This window comes from Pelophylax lessonae (genome assembly GCF_965119305.1).
Source record: "Pelophylax lessonae genome assembly, chromosome: 10".
Taxonomy (NCBI): Eukaryota; Metazoa; Chordata; class Amphibia; order Anura; family Ranidae; genus Pelophylax; species Pelophylax lessonae.
In genome coordinates this window covers 85,904,157-85,926,589 of record NC_138777.1, presented here as the reverse complement: position 1 = coordinate 85,926,589, position 22,433 = coordinate 85,904,157, and the positions used below count along the sequence as shown (strand labels likewise).

Sequence of the window (22,433 nt, the reverse complement as noted above, 5' to 3'; positions counted from 1 at the left end):
GTACCTTACGACAAATTTTCCCACTAATTGCTATCGCTTAGTTCAAGCAACTCCGTTTCGCTGTCCCTGTTTTCCAGTTCGTCTAAAAGCCCTTTTGCACAAAATAAATGCGTTTTGGACGCCATGGTCATTCTCTATTTTCTAGGCACAAAGAACTGGAAAAAGCACAGGCAGGGCACTGGAAAAGTCACCAGGTGAAATAACATAATACAGTGTAATCCGTTAGGATCACAACTTTGTATCATGTCATTTAGTGTATTTACACTTTTCAATTTGCTGCTGGTTCCACCCCCCTGCGTCGCAACGCTCGCAGGGAAGGGAATTGGAAGACAGGTGCCGGAATCGGCCGAGCACACAGGTGAGCACAGCAGGGGAAGGTGAGTTTTTTTAAAATGTAAAACCGATTTCTATGCAAAACAATGTACTGCTTTTAGCACAGAAATCGGGACATAATCAGACTGCCAGGGAGGTTAACAACCTAATGCTGGACTTGGGGAAATCCTTTCCTCCTCAGTTGTGGAAAAATCTCAGGACAGACACCAGCTGGGGTGCAATCCTACGTATCCTCTTGGTGCAGATAACGTGGTTTTTAGAGGAAGTTCATCTTTCTGTCAACATTCTGAAACTTGGAGCAATATTGGTTGTCCCTTTAACACTGGACATGAGGATAGCCTTGTCAGCCATTCACATTCCTGGTGTGGAATACTGTTAGGTGGATTTTCTCAGTCAGTGCCTAGATCTGAGGGAATGGGCTGTTCCTCTGGAGGTCTTTCAGGCTCTTAGCCACAGGTGGGGTATACCGGATGTGGAAATCCTAGCGTCTGGATTGAGCAGCAAACTAGACAGGTTTGTGGCCAGGTCTAGGGACTTTTGGGCATTTGCAGTGGAAGCTCGAGTTATGCCTCGTACACACGTAGCGATTGTCGGCCGAACGATCGGCCGTCTTTTGTCCAGGGCTGTAGTGTCTGTTGAAAACTGCAAAATACTGCACACTAATTTTGTCAGCCAACAACAGCCGACTGCAGAAGTGATGTCATGTGATGGTTAACTTTCCTTGTCTTTTTTTCTTTTTTGAGCATGCCCAGTCTTGCTAATCTGCTGTCTGTCGGCCGAATTCTGTACTGACTGGCGAACAATCGGCCGTTCTGGTGTTGGCCAACAAAAATTTTAATGCCTGCACGACAGATTCTGTTCGGCCGAAAATGCGCTGTCTGAAGCATCATACTAACAAGCCTACAATCGGCCGATCGGTCGTCGGCCGAATATTTACGGCCGACAATCGGTACGTGTGTATGGGGCTTTACTCTGTAGAAATTTTTCAGCCTGATCTATGCCTTTCCTTTTCTCAAGATATTCCCTTACCTCCTTTTTTAAGATGAAGATGGAGGATCTATTTTGGTAATTCTCATGACACTGAATTGGCCCTGGTGTAGCTGGTACTCAGACATACTTGGCTATCTACATTTCAACCCAAAGAGGGCTCCTAACAATTGTTTCTAGCGTTCAAAAAGAGGAACAAAAAAAGCATGCAATGTGTTTCTGTGGCTTCTCTCTTCCTCCATCAGGGTTTTAAAATAAGATATCAGGTGGACCCAAAACAAAGCTCCTGGAAAATCTATGCAGAGCTGCTACTGACATGAACTTTGTAATCGTAAAAGATTAGCCTCATGGTTTGCATGTTCATGCTTAGACTTTTGGCATGTGGTTGTTTCTGCATTGACCAAACCTGCTGTCCCAAGGGCCAGTGTTCATCCTGCTTCTCACTCATTGGTTTACCAGCATGGCTATTAAAGCCTTGGTCTTGAAGGAAACAGGCTTCTTGGATTTTGTCAATTCTACACTCTTTTAAAAGCTAGGAAGTCTGCTTTCAGCAAAACTCTACAGTCGCACCTGGTAGTCCTACTTTGCTTGGTGCAAGAAAATGACCTTCATGAAAGTACCCCTTGGGACATAATCTGTCCTTCCTCCAGATTGGTATGGACCAGCTTCTGGCCTTGAGTACCAACTGACAATTCTCAGTCATCTATTTCAGAGACCTCTGGCCTCTCACTCACCAGTTAAGATGTTTTGTTCAGGGCGTAGCACACATTTCCTCCTATGTGGCCTTGTGTGTGTTCCTGTGTGACCTCAATCTGGTTTATTCGGCTTTACAAATAGTCTTTCTAAACTATTAGGGATATTCCCTTGTCTGACCTTTCAGGCAAGGTGGTTTTTCTGGTTGCTATGACAGCTGCAAGAGCAGTCTCTGAATTAGTGGCCTTATCCTGTAAGAGGCCGTTCTTAGTATTGTGCATTACAAGGTTATATTGAAACCTAATGCCTACTACCTCCCCAAGGTGGTCTCTGCCTTCTACAGTAACCAAGATATTGTCCTTTCTTCCTTATTTCTTGTTCCAAAGCATCCCAAAGAAATGTCTCTGCCTGGGCAATTGTGCACATTGGGAGTCTTTACTCGTCACCTACTGCTTCCTTTCAGAAATCGGATTCTTTGTGCTTCAGGAGGGCTCATGCAAGGGTCTTCCTGCATCCTGTTCAACCATGGCAATGTGAAATAGACAAATTATTGTTGAAGCCTATACAGTAGGAAAAATAATTTGATCCCCTGCACATTTTGTAAGTTTGCCCACTTACAAAGAAGTGAAGGGTCTTTTTATTTTTATCATAGGTGTATTTTAAATGATGGGACAGAATATCAAAAATCCAGAAAACCCAATACAGATGTTATAAATTGAGTTGCAGCTCAGTGATTAAAATAAGTATTTCATCCCCAAGCAAAACGTGACTTAGTACTTTGGAGAAACCCTTGTTGGCAAGCGCAGAGGTAAGACGTTTCTTGTAGTTCGTAACCAGGTTTGCATATATCTCAGGATCTCAGGTTCTCTAAACAGATCTTCTCTTAATCCTTTAAGGTTTCTTTGCTATTGCTTGGCAATTTAAAGTTTCTGCTCCCTTCATACATTTTCTATAGGCCTAGAGCAGGGGTCCTCAAACTTTTTAAACAGGGGGCCAGTTCACTGTCCCACGGACACTGTTGGGGGCCGGACTATAGTTTGAAAAAAATATGAACGAATTCCTATGCACGTTTTATTTGTAGTGCACAAAAAACAGGAAAAACAATACAATATTTAAAACCATGGCCTTAGGAACTAAAGTGCAAGCAGTGCCTGTATGAACCCCTCAGAGATGAAGACCTGACCCCCCCATGTAGTGAATGACTACAAGTCCCAGCATGAACCCGTGAGATTTAAGGGGTCACATTCTTAAATCTCAGGGGCTCATGCTGGGACTTACAGCCGTTCACTAGTTGGGGGGCTGTCATGTCGTCAGCTCTGAGGGGTTCATGCTGGGACTAGTAGTCCTTCACTTTTGGGGGGGTCACATTCTTAGATTTCAGGGGTTCGTGTTGGGACTTGTAGTCCTTCACTACTTAGGAGGGGGTGTCACATCCTCAGCTCTGAGGGGGTTCATGCTGGAACTTGCAGTCCTTCACTTGGCCATGGCCTGTGGGTCCTGCTGGGAGCTAACCATGGCCTGTGGGTCCTGCTGGCCACTGGCCTGTAGGTTCTGCTGGGAGCTGGCCATGGCCAGCTCCCAGCAGGACCCACAGGCCATGGCCAGCTCCCAGCAGGACCCACAGGCCATGGCCAGCTCCCAGCAGGACCCACAGGCCATGGCCAGCTCCCAGCAGGACCCACAGGCCATGGCCAGCTCCCAGCAGGACCCACAGGCCATGGCCAGCTCCCAGCAGGACCCACAGGCCATGGCTTAACAGGAACCCACAGGCCATGGCTTAACAGGAACCCACAGGCCATGGCTTAACAGGAACCCACAGGCCATGGCTTAACAGGAACCAACAGGCCATGGCCAACAGGGACCAACAGGCCATGGCCAACAGGGACCAACAGGCCATGGCCAACAGGGACCAACAGGCCATGGCCAACAGGGACCAACAGGCCATGGCCAACAGGGACCAACAGGCCATGGCCAACAGGGACCAACAGGCCATGGCCAACAGGGACCAACAGGCCATGGCCAACAGGGACCAACAGGCCATGGCCAACAGGGACCAACAGGCCATGGCCAACAGGGACCAACAGGCCATGGCCAACAGGGACCAACAGGCCATGGCCAACAGGGACCAACAGGCCATGGCCAACAGGGACCAACAGGCCATGGCCAACAGGGACCAACAGGCCATGGCCAACAGGGACCAACAGGCCATGGCCAACAGGGACCCACAGGCCATGGCCAGTTCCCAGCAGGGACCCACAGGCCATGGCCAGCTCCCAGCAGGACCCACAGGCCATGGCCAGCTCCCAGCAGGACCCACAGGCCATGGCCAGCTCCCAGCAGGACCCACAGGCCATGGCCAGCTCCCAGCAGGACCCACAGGCCATGGCCAGCTCCCAGCAGGACCCACAGGCCATGGCCAGCTCCCAGCAGGACCCACAGGCCATGGCCAGCTCCCAGCAGGACCCACAGGCCATGGCCAGCTCCCAGCAGGACCCACAGGCCATGGCCAGCTCCCAGCAGGACCCACAGGCCATGGCCAGCTCCCAGCAGGACCCACAGGCCATGGCCAGCTCCCAGCAGGACCCACAGGCCATGGCTTAACAGGAACCCACAGGCCATGGCTTAACAGGAACCCACAGGCCATGGCTTAACAGGAACCCACAGGCCATGGCTTAACAGGAACCCACAGGCCATGGCTTAACAGGAACCCACAGGCCATGGCTTAACAGGAACCCACAGGCCATGGCTTAACAGGAACCCACAGGCCATGGCTTAACAGGGACCAACAGGCCATGGCCAACAGGGACCAACAGGCCATGGCCAACAGGGACCAACAGGCCATGGCCAACAGGGACCAACAGGCCATGGCCAACAGGGACCAACAGGCCATGGCCAACAGGGACCAACAGGCCATGGCCAACAGGGACCAACAGGCCATGGCCAACAGGGACCAACAGGCCATGGCCAACAGGGACCAACAGGCCATGGCCAGTTCCCAGCAGGGACCCACAGGCCATGGCCAACAGGGACCCACAGGCCATGGCCAGCTCCCAGCAGGACCCACAGGCCATGGCCAGCTCCCAGCAGGACCCACAGGCCATGGCTTAACAGGAACCCACAGGCCATGGCCAACAGGGACCAACAGGCCATGGCCAACAGGGACCAACAGGCCATGGCCAGTTCCCAGCAGGGACCCACAGGCCATGGCCAACAGGGTCCAACAGGCCATGGCCAGCTCCCAGCAGGACCCACAGGCCATGGCCAGCTCCCAGCAGGACCCACAGGCCATGGCCAGCTCCCAGCAGGACCCACAGGCCATGGCCAGCTCCCAGCAGGGACCCACAGGCCATGGCCAGCTCCCAGCAGGGACCCACAGGCCATGGCCAGCTCCCAGCAGGGACCCACAGGCCATGGCCAGCAGGGACCCACAGGCCATGGCCAGCAGGGACCCACAGGCCATGGCCAGCAGGGACCCACAGGCCATGGCCAGCAGGGACCCACAGGCCATGGCCAGCAGGGACCCACAGGCCATGGCCAGCAGGGACCCACAGGCCATGGCCAGCAGGGACCCACAGGCCATGGCCAGATCCCAGCAGGACCCATAGGTCATAGCCAGCACAAGACCTGACAGCCAGATAGTGTTGGGGGCCATTTCCTATTTTGAGGTTACTGGGTGGGCAGGGCACTGGGGCAGGGTAAATTGGGTGTATGTGGGGGGGGGGGAGAGATGGGATGTGGGGGTGTCTCACCTCAGCGATGCCGATGACAGCTCATCAGGGCCTTGCTTGGCCTCCTGGGGGTGATGACCACTACAAGCTGCAGCCAGTCACATGCGTCCCCTGGCAGGCTGGCGTTCCCTGCCCACCTCCAGGTCCAAAATAAGCTGCTCTCACTCTTTTTAAAAACTTCAGGCTACACTTTTGCAGCCATCCAGCACCCAGCCTGAAGCGCCATGCACCGCGCCTCTGCCCACCTTCAAAATCTCCAGGAGTTGTCATTTCTTGCTACCCGCCCCCTGCTCAGTTCTCCCCACCCACCGCCACAAGGAACTTCAGCGCGGTCAGGACTACAACTCCCAGAATGCAGCGTGGCAGTAACACAGCCAATTGGCGGCCGCCACAGCCGATTTCCACACGCAAAAAAAAGTCAGCAGATGGCGGCCGATTTGTAATGGGGGTTTATGTCCCTGCTATTGAGCAGGGTCTCCTCTTCTAGGGATGTGATTCTCTGCTCAGCCTTCTGTATTTGCTGTTTATGCGTGGCAAGTTCTTTCTGAAATTGTGTCAGCCCTTGTGTGATGGCTGCCTCTATGGTGGCTTTAATGGTGGGTGACAGGATGGCAGCAACAACTTCTCCCATCTTCTGATACACTGGATCAGAGAGTTCATAGGTAGCAGGGGCGAACTGAGGCTGAGCAGGTCCTGTGTGTTGCGAAAGTGAGACAGGAGTGCTCACCCCCCTCCTCTCTTGATGCATGTGCTGCCGTGGGCCATAGCTGTTTCAGTAAGAGGAGCTGCAGCGGTCTCCGTTCGATCCTTGCTGGGGGTGGACTGGGCATGCTCGTGCTCTATGAATCAGTCCATGAGACTCACCTGACGGGCAGGGTGATAGAGGCGAGGTCTGCTTCTCTCTGTGCAGGCTCTGGCGGCGGCTTTATATAAAAATCAGCGGCGGGAGACGGGAGAGTCACTCCACCATCCTGGGCGCCGGAAACCGGAAGTACAGCGGCCGTTTTGATTATAGGTCAGGCGGGCCGGGTTCAGGACCCTGGCAGGCCGGATGTGGCCCGCGGGCCGTAGTTTGAGGACCCCTGGTCTAGAGACTGGCTAGGCCACTCCATGACCTTAATGTACTTCTTCTTGAGCCAGTCCTTTGTTGCTTATGTTTTGGGTAATTGTCATGCTAAAAGACCATGACCAATCTTCAGTGTTCTGGCGGAGGGCAGAAGGTTTTCATCCACGATTTTACAATGCATGGCTCCATCAATTGGCCCCTCCATGTGTCAGTGGGTCTTTACCTTAAGCAGAAAAATAGCCCCAAAACATAATGTTTCCACCTCTGTGCTTGACTGTATGGATGGTGGTGTTGGGGTCATAGTCAGCATTTTTCTTCCTCCAAACACGGCGAGTTCCCCTCAAGAAGGCACATGTACTGCCATGCCAAGGAACATCTAAAGGATTCAGAGAAGGCTTGGGAGAAAGTGCTGTGTTCCGAGGAGACTAAAATTGAGCTCTTTGGCATTAACTCGGGTCGCTGTGTTTAGAGGAAGAAAAATGCTGACCATGACCCTAAGAACACCATCCATTCCATACAGTCAAGCACGATGGTGGAAACATGATGCTTTGGGGAGGTTTCTCTGCTAAAGGTACAGGCTGACTTTGCCTCCATTGAAGGACCAATGGACCAGGCTATGTATTGTAAAATCTTGGATGAGAACCTTCTTCCCTCAGCCAGAACACGGAAGATGATTTGAGGATGAGTCTTCCAGCATGACAATAGATTTTGGGTCACTGCCAAGACAACAGAGTGGCTCAGGAAGAAGCGCGTTAAGCTCATGGAGTGGCCTAGTCAGTCTCCAGACCCTAACCCTATAGAAAATGTATGGAGGGAGCTGAAACTTCGAGTTGCCAAGAGACAGCCAAGAAAGAGCCAAGGATTTAGAGACGATCTATAAAGAGTAGACCAAAATTCCTCTTGAGATGTGTGCAAACCTGGTCACCAAGTACAAGAAAGTTCTTACTCTGTGCTTGCCAACAAGGGTTTCTCCACCAAGTACTAATCAATGTTGGGTTTCTCCACCAAGTACTAATCAATGTTTTGCTTGGGGATCAAACACTTATTTTACTCACTGAGCTGCAACTTCATTTATAGCATTTGATGTGTTTTTTTTCCCTGGATTTTAAGTTGATATTCAGTTTCTGTCATTTAAAATACACCTATGATAAAAATTATAGACCCTTCATTACTTTGTAAGTGGGCAAACTTACAAAGTCTGCAGGGGATATTTTTCCCATTGTAGTTTTAAGGATATGAAGTCTCCTTGTCCTGTCAGGGCACGTTCCACTTTTGGATCTGTAATGCTTCATAGGCTTTTCAGCACAAGGCACCCGTTTCCCAGATTTCAATGCTGCCACATGGGTGTACATGTTTAAGTTTTACGATTTGCATTTTCAGACCACCTTGTGATGCCAATTTTGGGTATAGGGTACAATAGGCTAATCTGAGTTTGAGTGGTCTTTAACCATTTAGATATGTGGGCCTGTTGGCACAGTTTGCCCTACCCCTCAGCTATTTGGAAAAAAATATATTTTGACTTGCCAGTAAAACTGATTTCCTTTAAGTACAGGGCACAGAACCCATTGTTCTTATGACCTCCCTATTGCTTGCTGCAAAACTGGGGCTAGCTGGGAGTGGAAGAGGTTATATGGGAGATGTCCCAGCAGCCTGTTACCAGCCACCTGGAAGCAGCTGCATATAACCCAGTTGTAAGGATTTAAAGAAGCTTGTGTCTTTTTATATGGTGCTCCAGGAAACCGATTTTACTGGGAAGTCAAAATCCTATTTTTTTTTTTTTTTTTTTTTTTTTTTTTGTGGCCTGTTTTATAACAATACAATAACTTTTTATGTTGTGCAAATTTGGAAAATTTCTAGATTTTCTTTCATTTTGAAACCACACTGTATGCCCAGTGTAGCCATATGTCTAATCAGGCATAAGGTGCAGTAGCATTATTACCCCCCTCTTCACCCTAATCTGCTCTGATTGGGAAAAGATCTGATCCTCATGGTAGTTTCTAAACTTGCCTGTCCCCATACATTCCTATTTGTTCACCACTAAAGGGCCACTTAACTGCTCAAGAGGAATTTGGAAGGCTTTGCCTGATCAGAACATACCACCCTAACAATTTAGACAGAACAGGGGTATGAAAAGCTACTGCAGATATACCATCATACCAGTAAGCAGCTTTACATGGGCAAACTTTTAGATTAAAAAAAAAAAAAAAAAAGTCAAATATTCATTTTGACCTTTTACATATTCCTAAAAATACTTGTATGCACGTACCTTCACTGTGATGAATAGCTTTATTTTACTGTTACAGAGGACCCTGCTGTGCGAGGACGACTTACAGAGTGCTTAGAAACCATTCTGAACAAAGCCCAAGAGCCTCCCAAATCCAAGAAGGTGCAACACTCCAATGCCAAGAATGCTGTGCTATTCGAGGCAATCAGCCTCATTATTTACCATGACAGGTAAGTCCAGATGTATTTTTAATGAAACTTTTACTTCAGTATTAAACGGTTTTCTTATTAACCGTGTTCTAGGCCAAAATACTTGGTGGACAAAGCTAAATAATTTCAGAACTTTTTACACCTTTAATGCGACCTATAAAACTGTACAACTCAATTAAAAACCAACCTGAAATCTTTTAGGGGGAGGGATTAAAGAACTATAAAATAATGTGGTTGCATAAGTGTGCACACCCTGTTATAACTGGGGATGTAGCTATGTTCGGAATTAAGCAATCCCATTGAAACTCATGTTAAATAGGAGTCAGTACACACCTGCCATCATTTAAAGTTTCTCTGAATAACCCTAAATTAAGTTCAGCTGTTCTAGTAGGTCTTTCCTGAGTCCTGACCTTTTCTTGGTCGCATCCTACAGCAAAATCTATGGTCCACAGAGCGCTTCCAAAGCATCAGAGAGATCCCATTGTTTAAAAGTTATCAGTCAGGAGAAGGGTACAAAAGAATATCCAGGGCATTGGAACACAGTGAAGACAGTCATCATAAAGTAGAGAAAATTTGGCACAACCGTGACATTACCAAGAACTGGACGTCCCTCTAAAATTGATGACAACATGAGAAGACTGGGGAGGGAGGCTGCCAAGAGGCCTCCAGCAACATTAAAGGAGCTGCAGGAATAGCTGGCAAGTACTGGCTGTGTGGTACATGTGACAACAATCTCTCGTATTCTTCATATTTCTGGGCTAGGTGGTAGATTAGCAAGAACTAAACCTTTCTTATGAAGAAAAACACCCAAGCCTGGCTTAATTTTGCAAACTCACCTCTGAAGTCTCCCAAAAGCATGTGGGAATATGTGTTATGGTCTGATGAAGGTTTGTTGTTCAACTGAATTGTACAGTTTATAGGTCACGTTAAAGGTGAAAAAAAGTTCTGAAATTATTTCTTTGTCTCATTTTTTTACATCACAGAAAGCTGACATTTTACCAGGGGTGTGTAGATGTTTCCACTATGTCTAACTGTTCTGTATTGGAACAACTGAAAACCAGATGTTGGAAATTACAATTTGTAAATGTTTTTTCTGTTGGCAACATCATTTTCTTTTTGCCATTTATCTCTTGAATGCATAAGGCTCAGGTATAGAATCTGAAAAGAGAAAAACTATTTTCCTCCTATGACCCCTTCAGTTTTTTCATAGCTTGTAAATGTATCGTCATGTCTCCTCTAGGCTGTTCTCTGCCAGGTAGCTTTCCAATCAATGAACATCTGGGTGCTGAATATTTTCTCTTTCAGATGGGTCCACTATGTGTAGGGCCAAACCTAATAAATTTAACTTTGGATGAATACCTCCAGGGTGTATGCAGGCAGGCATTGTCTTTTACTTCTTAGGCACGAGTCTGCATTTGGATATACTTGCAAAGTGCTCTCCGTGAATTTTCTTTTCTTTTCTTTTCTTTGTAATACTAATTTTATTCTGCTTTGTGACTGACAGCGCTGTACAAAGTATTCCACTTGAACCAAATACAGCTAAATGTGCCATGTTCTCTTAAGTGCAGTTTTTTTCTACACTGACTGTACCCACTGCACCTTTTCAGTGGTATATTTGCAGTTAAGGTAAAAAATCCTGTTTTCTTTATTGTACAGTAAAGGACAGTCTAAGGCAATATGGAGGGGAGTGTAGCAAGGCAATTAAAAACCTGGCAACAGACCCCAATACAAAGAACAAACCTGACCTCAAAGAATGGCCTGCAACACTTTACAGCCACAACGAATCCCTAGGGGGGTCTCTGGAACAGACCAGGGCCAATTTCTGATCCAGCCCCAACTGTAAAAGGCAAGCAATTGACCCATAGAATATTGGGTGAGGATGAAGTTCCTCTGCACGTCCCAATGGAAATGTGTTCCAACTACAATGATACACCTTGTGAAATGGTCTGGTTGGTGCCTCTGATCGAGAGGGGTGGGGCTGAGCCACTGCTCTGTGTCTGAATGGACACAGAGCAGCGGCTCGGGTGTCCCCATAGCAAGCTGCTTTCTGTGGGGGCACTTGGCAGGAGGGAGGGGCCAGGAGCTTCGGCAAGGGACTTGAGAAGAGAAGGCTCTGGGCCACTGTGCAAAACCACTGCACAAAGCAGGTAAATATAACATGTTCGTTATTTTTCAACAAAAAAAACAAGACTTTAAGAGCCGGTTCACACTGGGGCGACTTGTCAGGCGACCAGGTCGCCTGACAAGTCGCCGTGGGTCGCCTGCCATAGATTAGCACAGGATCCGTTCTAATAGGAGCGACACAAGTCGCTCTGACTTATAAAAAGGGTCCTGTACTACTTTGGGGCGACCTGGAGCGACTTGCATTGACTTCAATGATATTTAGTCTGTGCATGCCGCTCCGAGGTCACGGTGCGCGCTGTGCACCGCAACTTCACAGGTCGCCCCGGCAAGTCGGGTCGCTCCTATGTGAACCGGCAGTAATACCACTTAACTGTCTAGATTTCCTCACACTGAGAGATGCATCCATCACTTAAGGACACTAGCAAAAAACTGAGGATTGCATGCTGGAAGGGGTTGTACGAGTGAATGTTAAAGCTTTGAGCGGCATATTTGGGTCCAGTCGTCTGAAGGTGCAGCATATACCCCCTCCAATATGAATAAAACCCGGTGTCTGTACTGTACAATAAAGAAATAAAGATCCTTTAAAGCCTGGGACCCTGCCATAGTTTGTTTGCTTTGTGAATTTCATGGGTTTAGGTTTATATTACAATCCTAGTTTATTCCAGTTTCAAAGCGATACATACAGTGCTTTGAAAAAGTATTTATACCCCTTGAAATTTTCCACATTTTGTAATGTGATGACCAAAATCGTAAATGTATTTTATTGGGACTTTAGGTGATAGACCAACACAAAGTGGCACATAATTGTGAAGTGGAAGGAAAATGATAAATGATTTTCCAAATTTTTTACAAATATCTGAAAAGCGTGGTGCATTTTGTATTCGGCCCCCTTTACTATAATACACCTAACTAAAACCTAGTTGAACCAATTGCCTTTAGAAGTCGCCTGTGTTTAATTTAATCTCTGCATAAATACAGCTGTTCTCTGAAGCCTTCAGAGGGTTGTTGGAGAACCTTCATGAACAATCCGCATCATGAATTCCAAGGAACACACCAGACAGGTCAGGGATGTAGTGAAGTTTAAAGCAGGGTTAGGTTTTAAAAAGAATACCCCAAGCTTTGAACCTTTCACGGAGCACTGTTAAATTCATCATCCGAAAATGGAGAGTATGGCAAAACTGCAGACCTACCAAGACCTGATCGTCCACCTAAACTGACAAGCCGGGCAAGGAGAGCATTAATCAGAAAAGAGGCCCATGGTAACTCTAGAGGCGCTGCAGAGAGCCACAGTTTAGGTAGGAGAATCTGCCCATAGGACAACTATTAGTCGTGCACTCCACAAATCTGACCTTTATGGAGGAGTGACGAGAAGAAAGCCATTGTTGAAAGAAAGCCATAAGAAGTCCCATTTGCAGTTTGTGTGAAGTCATGTGGGGGACACAACAAACGGGGAAGAAGGTTCTCTGGGCAGATGAGACCAAAATATAAATGTTTTCAACCTTTTTTTTAACAAATATCTGAAACAAGTGTGGAGTACATTTGTATTCAGCCCCCAAGTCAATACTTTGTAGAACCACCTTTCATGGCATGTAATTGCTGCAAGTCTTTTTGGAGAGGTTTCTACCTGCATATCTAGAGAGTGAAAATTTTGCCCATTCTTCTTTGCGAAATAGCTCAAGCTCTGTCAGATTGGATGGAGAGCGTCTGAACAGAAATTTTCAAGTCTTGCCACAGACTTTCAAATGGATTTAAAGTCTGGACTTTGACTGGGCCATTCTAATACATGAATATGCTTTGATCTAATCCATTGTGGCTCTGGCTTTATGTTTAGGGTCGTTGTCCAGCTGGAAGGTGAATCTCTACCCCAGTTTCAAGTCTTTTGCAGACAAACAGTTTTTCTTTTAAGATTGCAGTATATTTGGCTTCCCATTAACTGGGACCAGCTTCCCTGTCCCTGCTAAAGAAAAGTATCCCCACAACATGATTCTGCCACCACTATGCTTCACAGTGGGGATGGTGTGTTCAGGATGATGTGCAGTGTTAGTTTTCCGCCACACATAGCGTTTTTGCTTTTAGGCCAAAAAGTTAATTTCCTTCCATTTCACAATTATGTGCCACTTTGTGTTTTGTCTATCACACACAAGCCCAATAAAATACATTTACGTTTTTGATTGTAACATGACAAAATGTGGAAATTTCAAGGGATATGAATACTTTTTCAAGGATCTGTATTACATTTCCACTGAGAACAGCAAATACCAAGCTGCTAATAAATAAAAGCATTGCAATGCTTATTAAATAAGAGCCTGCAAAGATCAGCTATAATGTACCGCAATCCATAGTAATCAGTGAGAATTCTCCTTCTGCTCATAAATGAAATTTAATTAGCTGCCCGGGACTTTGAGCATCATCATTTGGAAAAAATTTGTACATTGACTGCTCCTGCCATCTTTCTAAAAAAATTACTAGTCTGACTATCCTGCCAAAACATTTTCTTCAGTGCTTAGACCTGGTACAAGCATGTATATTTGGCTTAACGTTCTGTATACTTGTGTACCATCAATAATAAAAAAAAAAAATTAAAAAAGAAAAAGCAGGCCATGTTATGTGAGCTTTCTGAGTATTTCTTGCTCCTTTTTTAGCAGTCACTGGCTGTGTGTTCTAATCAGAACACATTCACTTTTAAGAGATGGGAGCACTCTTCTGATTTGGGATGAGCAGGACGACAGAAATTCTGGATTTAATGGTTTGAAAATGTTTAGGTTCGGGTAATCTGGTTGGATCAGTATGTGCAGGCTTGGGAATAAATTGGGGAGATATATGTATGTATGTCTGTCTGTAGGTGTGTGTGTGTGCGTGTGTGTGTATGTGTGTGTATATATATATATATATATATATATATATATATATATATATATATATATATATAATATATATATATATATATATATATATAATGTGTGTGTGTGTGTGTGTATATATGTGTGTGTGTGTGTATGTGTGTGTGTATGTATATATATATATATATATATATATATATCTCCAGTCCAGCAGTATACCTGACCACCTTTTTTCCTGTAGTGGCTACTTGCCTGCTTGTAGTTATCCACATCTAAAGCTATGGGCAATGATCTGATACAAGGGCAAGCTTGTTAACAGAAGCTTTAGGGCAAAATGGAGGAGGATACAACCAAACGTAGTCAAGAAGAGCTTTTTAAATGCATATAGCACTTTCAAAAAAAATGTATTGCTTAATGTTTCCTACTCTACCCTCCATCTACCTGTTCAGCCTAGAGTTCTTCTTTTCAAACAGCTGGAAAGTGAGAAGTTGCCTAAGCCCTTCATAGACACGTATGTTCAGGCCTACCACCAGCCTTCCCTCTTTGATCTCTCCTGTGAATATTTTGTGGTGTTTATGCAAACAGATCCCGTGAGCTGGGACAGAAGTTCTCGGTTGTAAACACAAGGCCATAATCTCCTAAATTTTGAGATTACTAGAGATGAGTAAGTGGGTATTGGCTTTTGGGTTTATGGCAGAGAACTGTTTTTTTGCACAAACTGCAAAAAGCAGGAGTTTTCAGATGGGAGGGTTGAGAGACTCTTATGAGTGTGCCAGCCTTCTTCCATAGCAAGCAACATCTGTTGTAGATTTAAACGCCACCTGCATTCAGGTCTTTCCAATTCTGCAGCTCCGAAGGGAGATATCAGCACTACAGCCTACCAGGCCATTACACATAGCCCATGTGTCTCTTCTATCCTGCTCTCCAGTGAGCCCAACCTGCTGGTCCGGGCATGCAACCAGCTGGGCCAGTTCCTGCAGCATCGGGAGACCAACCTTCGCTACCTGGCATTGGAGAGCATGTGTACCCTGGCCAGCTCCGAGTTCTCACACGAGGCTGTGAAGACACATATTGAGACCGTAATCAATGCACTAAAGGTGAGCTGCTAATATGAACCCATTTCAATAGAATGTTTGTTAGCAGAAATGTTCTGTTAAATCAGATTTGCTAGATGTTTTTTTTTTGTATTTTTTTGTCACATCTAAGAATCTTACTCCGTGCTGGGGGCTGTTATTGCTGAACTCTCAGAAGCAAAGCTGGCACCAGGGCAAAGAACTGTATCTCCAACAGTGGCAAGTCTTTCCTAGAGTCAGCACAGTTTCCAGGAGAAAGACACAGTAGCAGCCTCCAGTACTGGATGGTAGACTTAACTGTGCCAGGTAACCACTCTCCTGACAGCTACCCTTTATTAGTAGTAGTTCTGTATGTAGTAGCCCCCCTAAAGCCTGAGCTCCCTCTCGATCCAGCAATGTTACACGAGAGCCACGAAGTCTGGGAACACTCTCTCTCCAGATTGGCTGAGACACAGCAGCAGGTCCATTGGCTCCCGCTGCTGTCAATCAAACTCAGTGAGCCAATGAGGAGATGGGGCCAAACAGCAGCTCTATGTCTGAATGGACATAGAGTAAGCTGCTTGCTGTGGAGGCACTTGGCAGGAGTGAGAGGGGCCAAGAGAGCAGGCGGGGGACCTGAGAAGAGGAGGATTGGGGCTGCTCTGTGCAAAACCAACTGCACAGAGCAGGCAAGTATAACAGGTTTGTTATTTTTAAACAGAACAAAAAAAAAATTCTTTAGCATCACTTTAAATACAAGATCTACTATCATGCATTTATGTAAACATGCAGCCAGATGGTACTTCTCAATCCGTGGAAAAAAATGGCAAATCCTCTAAAGTGGTGGTTAATGGGAGAAGGGTCTCCTTCTATTGGTGATCAGGGAAAATAATTCTGGGTTATATCTGTGGTCAGTGTAATGCCCTCTGAAAGTGTAGCTAAAGAAAACCCCTTTTTTATATTATTTTTTTTGTTTGTAGCGGGGTTAGAACACCTTCAGGTTTTTAATTGGTGCCTGTGCCCCCATTAGGGAGATGCCCTCCTCTGTTTCTTATTTTTACCATTATTACAGAAAGTAAAAAAAAATCACATTTTGGGTTGTCACCAGGAGAGGAAGACAGGAAATCTTAATATTATCCTATCAAAAATAAAATTAATATGCTTTGGAATTTCCCTCTAGAATTTTTAGTATATATGTGTATTTTTAATGTGTTTAATTTATTTGTATTACATGTGATCACTGACCAAATACTTCAGTGATTGTATTTTTTTTTCTCCCCCTTACAGACAGAAAGGGACGTAAGTGTTCGACAGCGTGCAGTGGATCTACTGTATGCAATGTGTGATCGCAGCAATGCTCAACAGATTGTAGCAGAGATGCTAAATTACCTGGAGACTGCAGATTACTCCATTCGGGAAGAGATAGTAAGAACTATGCGTATAGTCTGGAGTGATTTATCATATACACATGTGCTTTTTGTGACTCAGTTTTTCCTGTTTTACTTATTTCAGGTTCTTAAGGTAGCAATCCTTGCTGAAAAGTATGCAGTCGATTACACGTGGTATGTGGACACCATTCTTAACCTCATTCGTATAGCTGGGGACTATGTCAGTGAAGAGGTCTGGTACAGGGTAATCCAGATTGTCATAAACAGAGATGATGTTCAGGGATATGCAGCCAAAACTGTGTTTGAGGTAAGACATTATCTATTTAACCTTTTGTTTGTTTAGCAAGCTAAGGTTGGCTAAAATGTCACAAGTATAAATGCATCTAGTTTTATTGAACTTTATCAGAGAGGGGAGATGTGGACAGACTAGCACATAACTTGTGAATTACACTAATCATTACTAATTTGCATCACAATTCAATTACAAATTAGTACAAGGGGTCAAAAATTGTTTTTTTTTTTTTTTTTTTTTTAAAATGGGTAGTCGTCTGTCCTAGAGCTTGCACCTTTCAAAGTCATCTGTGGCATTGAAAATGTATCCATAGTTCCATTCTAACAAGTTGCTAAAAAAAATCTATTTTATTTGTGGATCTGACAAGGCAACTTGGGGCATATCTCACCTGTTTATCATCTGCACAACTTCTCATGTGTGCCCACTAAAGGGCTTACTCCACTAAAACGAATATTCAAGTTTTTCCTCTCATCCTTTGAAAGACACAGGGGGACATGAAGGCTACGTGCATTTTCAAAGTACACTTATCTTGTTGGCCCACTTAAGCTGACCTAACCGATTTCCCCCTGCAAGTGATACATACTTTCCTCAGTCCAATGGCTACAGATCTTAGGATTTACAGCAGCAGATGCAAACAATCCCCGTTTCCTGCCTGTGCCAGTGCAGTAGATAAGTCTGTGGTCAGGGTGCAAGCTGTCTAATGCTTTATGATTGTAAAGTCTCAAGGTTTTTCCCCCTTAATGCATTAAGGTGAAAAACTTTGTTGCAGCTGCCCCTAGACCCCCCCCAGAGCCTAATCTGATCCAGCGACTATCACGAGCTCGGCAGCTTCAGGCACGCTGTCTCTCCTCATTGAACAGATTCACAGCAGCGGGAGCCATTGGCTTCCGCTGCTGTCAATCAAATCCAGTAGTGCAGGGCTGAGTTCAGCAGCGGGACTCAGGAGCGTGTCCGCATTGGTTCCCCCCCTCATAGAAAGCGGCTTGCCTTGGGAGCACCCGATGTAGGGAAGGAGCCAGGAACACCTGCAGGACACCCCAGAAGAGGAAGAATGGTGCTTCTCTGTGAAAAACCCGGGCATAGAGCAGGTAAGTAAAACAGGTTATTTTTTTTTCTAAAAAAAAAAGAAACCTTTACAACCCCTTTAATCCAGAAAAGGGCTTAGACGCCGCACACCACTAGCTCAGCTGATGAAAAGAAATGTGAACGACCTCAGGTTTGAACTCCTTCTGAGCTCTGTCTTTGATGCATTTCGCTCTGCCCATCGGGGCATAATCGTAGAAATGAAGTGGAGCAAGACAATAATGTTCTACATCATCGGCCACTCGTAAAGTAGAAGATTGAATTGTGCAAGCAACACATGGAAACGATGCTGAAAAAAGTTTTTTTTTTTTAAGAGATAGCTGCCTCCTGACAGTGATGTGACCAGATTATGATGAAAGATTTTTAAATATATAAAATAAATATTCAATAATCCACTGAATGTTTTATAATAATTGACTGCAAGATTGCATGAGTTCTGCTTTGGGAGTTGAGACAGCTAATCTAAAAAAGAGTAGAGTACAAAAAAAAAAAAACATGCTTTATTAGCAAGCTAAAGAAACAAAATTAAGTGGCTGTAAAAGATTGGGGGGTTATAAAAACAAAGGTTTGTGTGTGTATATAAAGAGATACTTGTCATCCCGTTAAGAGTCATCATAGAGGATGGCAAAGAAGAAAAAATACATGTTTTTATATCTTTTTAAATGTTCATAGAAAAAACTGTTCTACTCTTGATAGTTCTCTCTGCCTCTCTTGCTGCTCCTCTTGTGTCTCACTAAATCAAGAGATTGTGCCATAGTGTGGAAACCCTGCAGTGTTAGAGCCCTATGAAATATCCTGATTCGTCTGCCAACAAGGACCAGGCTGTCCCTGGCTTGGAGAAAATCTTTATTCAAAGAAGTCCTCCGTGGAAGTCCTTCTTTCTATTATTTTGGAAAATCCCCATGATGGATGCCAGCCTGATGAGCTGGGGAAGCACACTAGGCACTCTATCAATGCAGAGTGTCTCCTGATCAGCGTGCTTGTAAAAGCAAACCAGCTTTTAAAAGTAAACCCTGCTGCTTGCCCACAGGGCTAAATGTAAAAAAAATAAAAATAAAATCCAAAATATACCCAGCGCCCAGGACTGCATGTCTTCAGCATCAGATGATATGATTTGTGCATCCCTGAGTGTTTGGACTATCCTCTGCTCATACCCTTGTGACTCCGAGGGATCTGAATCTGGCTCTTGACACTTCCTACACTGCTGTAACACCACCCCCTTTCCTTGGCTTTGTGAGATCTAAATCTAGTTCACGTGTTTTTTGGAGTTTCACCTGGTGGATGTTCAGGCCTCATCTGATGTCCGCTTTAGACTTAGGTTTTTTTGAATAGTGAATAATAGACTGTTGACCAACAAAGCGGTGCTGGCAGGTCCATTCCCTGCTTGAATTTCGACCAAGCAAGTAGGAGTTGGCTGAAATTAAGAGTTATTTTGCCAGCTTTTATTAGGACAATTCACTGAGGGTGAATACTACAATAAAAAGCAATCTAGGTAGCGCAGCAATCTAGGTAGCGCAGAAAAGTTAACTAGGCTGATCAGATGTAATAATTGATATTTTATGTCTCATTTTGGGTGCTCACCTAATTGAGTAGGCAGCACACTCCACCATCATACTATGGCATAGGTGTGCAGTTTTACATTTTTTTTGCAAACCTATACAAACTAAACTGTTTTTTAAAACAAAATAATAAAAATTCTAATCTAAGGCCGGCCATACATAGTTTGAATCTCTGCCGGTTTAGCAGGAAGTGGCTGGGATTCGACCAGTTAATGGGCAGGCTAATTGGATCAAGTTGATCGCTCAGTCTTCTGGATTCTCTTGTGGTTATCGCTAGCGGCTGATAGCCGAGAGAGTACAATGGTACAGCAGGAGGGATTCCCTCATCAACACTATCTGTGGTGATGGAGGGGGAATCAAGCAAATTTCTTTCCTTCAATCCGTGGTTGCAGAAAATAAATTTGGCCCGCGTATAGCCGGCTTGACTGGAGTGAGTGCTGGTGATTTTGTATATTGTGCACGAACTCCATGCAATCGGTCAATCTTCGTTCATTGCTCAGACTACTATTAACAGAGGAATGGGGATCTCAAGTAGCTTAGGGCTTTTGTGAATGATTACCGTTTCAACTCTGTTAATAAATAAGCCAGAAAGGCTTGCCATACCATGTCATTATGGATTTGGTACAAGAATAAAGATTGCAAGTCGGCATAAAAAGGTTTTTTTCTTTTAATCAAGAAGCAGAACTTCAGTTTATGGATTGTTCCTGAGTCATTGGAGCAGCTTTAATACCGCATGATAACTTTGAACTACTTGGTAGTAGTCCTGGTTTAGATGACCCACTGATTTAAAGCGGGAACAAAACCTGTCGAATGTAGGTAGAAAAATGAACCGTGATGTACTGTAGTTCTACATGGAATGCCACAAAATACTATAGTTTTACTGTGTTGAGAATTGATGCAGATAAATACTTGAAACTCCAGAGAATAGGGATTGGAATGGAATTCTTCTGGGTTTTTTGCGGTCTGTGATACCACCAGGAAGATCCGGTGTCTGGAAATAAGAATGAGGGGATGGGGAGAATTGAGGCAGAGAGACACCGAAAACAAGGGACACCAGACAGAAGCTCCTACCACTTTTCACTATAATAAATATATTTTCTCAATCTGTACACTATGCAATTTCTTTTCACCCCTGTACCAAAACTCTATGCAATGCAAGTTTGTTTTCGGATAGAGCGGAACTGTAATAAAAACAGATTTTCTAACCCTACAACTTGTTTTTAACTGTAGTTGTGTCCAAGATGGGTCCCAAATTAACTGAGATTGTAATCCTAATATGTTTCTCTTATGTGACTATTTATTGATTTACTTTTCTTTTGAATATATTTTTCAGGCTCTTCAGGCTCCTGCCTGTCATGAAAATTTGGTCAAAGTTGGAGGGTATATTTTGGGCGAGTTTGGTAATCTTATTGCTGGTGATCCACGTTCTAGGCAAGTTTGAAAACTTGTGTGATTACTGTTTGCATTGTGGTACATTCCCTGTGTTTGGATGTCCCACTTTACAAATCACTTCTTTCTGTTATTGTCTGAGGGTGACAAAGCACACGTAAATTAACACAATATGGAGATTGATGCATATCTTTTAATATCTGTTTAAAACTGTTTTTTAATGTTTTGTAATTTTAGCTGGTTGGGTAGTTACAGTATATGGTGTTCTCCAAAAGATGTTTTATAAGAATTCGTAAATCCTAGATCTATGCATTTACCCTTCTGGTAATTTTTACAGTAAAACCTTGCTATAAAGCTATGGTGCAGTCGTGGTACCTTACATTTGATAAGGTATTTACAATAGATTTACATTATAGTTGTGAACTCTGTATTTAGACTTATTTTTCTTTGTTTTCTCTACAGCCCCTTGATCCAGTTTAACTTGTTGCATTCAAAGTTCCATCTTTGCAGTGTCCCTACCAGGGCTCTGCTCTTGTCGGCCTACATAAAGTTTATTAACCTCTTCCCTGAGATTAAACCCACTATCCAAGACGTGCTACGAAGTGACAGCCAGCTCAGAAATGCCGATGTGGAGCTTCAGCAGAGAGCTGTGGAATATCTGCGCCTGAGCTCGATTGCCAGTAATGACATCTTGGTATGCCCATGGGGAGAATTCTTGAGTAATAAAGACTGACATGTTAGCAACTTGATTCATTTTTGCAGCTTAATTCATTTTATGTTTAGGCAGTTATGTTTTATGTGATGTTTATAACGGTTCTCCTAAATATAAAGCCACCCAGTGCGGATATTTAGTGTAGTAAATTATACACTAGATCCTTTCTGCATTAAGTCAGCCCACACCACGACCCAGCCTGTAAAGAAGCACATCTGTATCTAACTTCCTGGTGGCCCGTGTCTTGCAACCTTACCCTTTCGGGGTCCCTACCTGTTTCCCCCCGCTACGGGTAGTCTATTTCCTCATAGGCTTTTACATTCCGTAGTGATATGCAGGCTGGTGAAAGCAAAAACAGCGCAGTGAGGGGAGCAAGTAGTCCCAGTTGGAAGGGTTTGTATACCTACTATGACAGGGGAGCAGTGAAGTGGAGCATATCAACACACGTGCAACTGGAAAGGTAAGTATAGGTGTGCTGCTTTACAGATCTTGGCTTTTTTTTCCCCCAGTGTGTCACCCATGGTGACAGGGTCACTTTTAAAACTGTGGGGGACATTTTATTGTACCTCCTCTCCCTAGTATGATTTGTTAAGATTAAATGGCCAATAGCAATCCTAGAAAAAAAAACCAAATGTTTGTTTTTCTTATGTTTGACAGACACAGCGCTCCATAAATCATAGCTACTGGGTTATATTGCCTCCTCCAGGCATAGGACTAGGTAGAACAAAAACACCTGGCTACGCTCATGGGCCGT

At 44.6% G+C, this 22,433-nt stretch overlaps 1 protein-coding gene across 1 annotated transcript in view; it reads left to right on the top strand.

Annotated features, from left to right (window-relative positions):
• The window catches only part of LOC309565092 (AP-2 complex subunit alpha-2-like), a 201,100-nt gene that overhangs the window by 121,241 nt on the left and 57,426 nt on the right, over positions 1-22,433 (top strand). The window contains exons 8-13 of the mRNA XM_082269852.1: positions 9,111-9,261; positions 15,133-15,301; positions 16,544-16,681; positions 16,769-16,951; positions 20,912-21,009; positions 21,430-21,661. Coding sequence (XP_082125978.1) covers positions 9,111-9,261; positions 15,133-15,301; positions 16,544-16,681; positions 16,769-16,951; positions 20,912-21,009; positions 21,430-21,661 — 971 coding nt within the window. The remainder of the gene's footprint in view (positions 1-9,110; positions 9,262-15,132; positions 15,302-16,543; positions 16,682-16,768; positions 16,952-20,911; positions 21,010-21,429; positions 21,662-22,433) is intronic.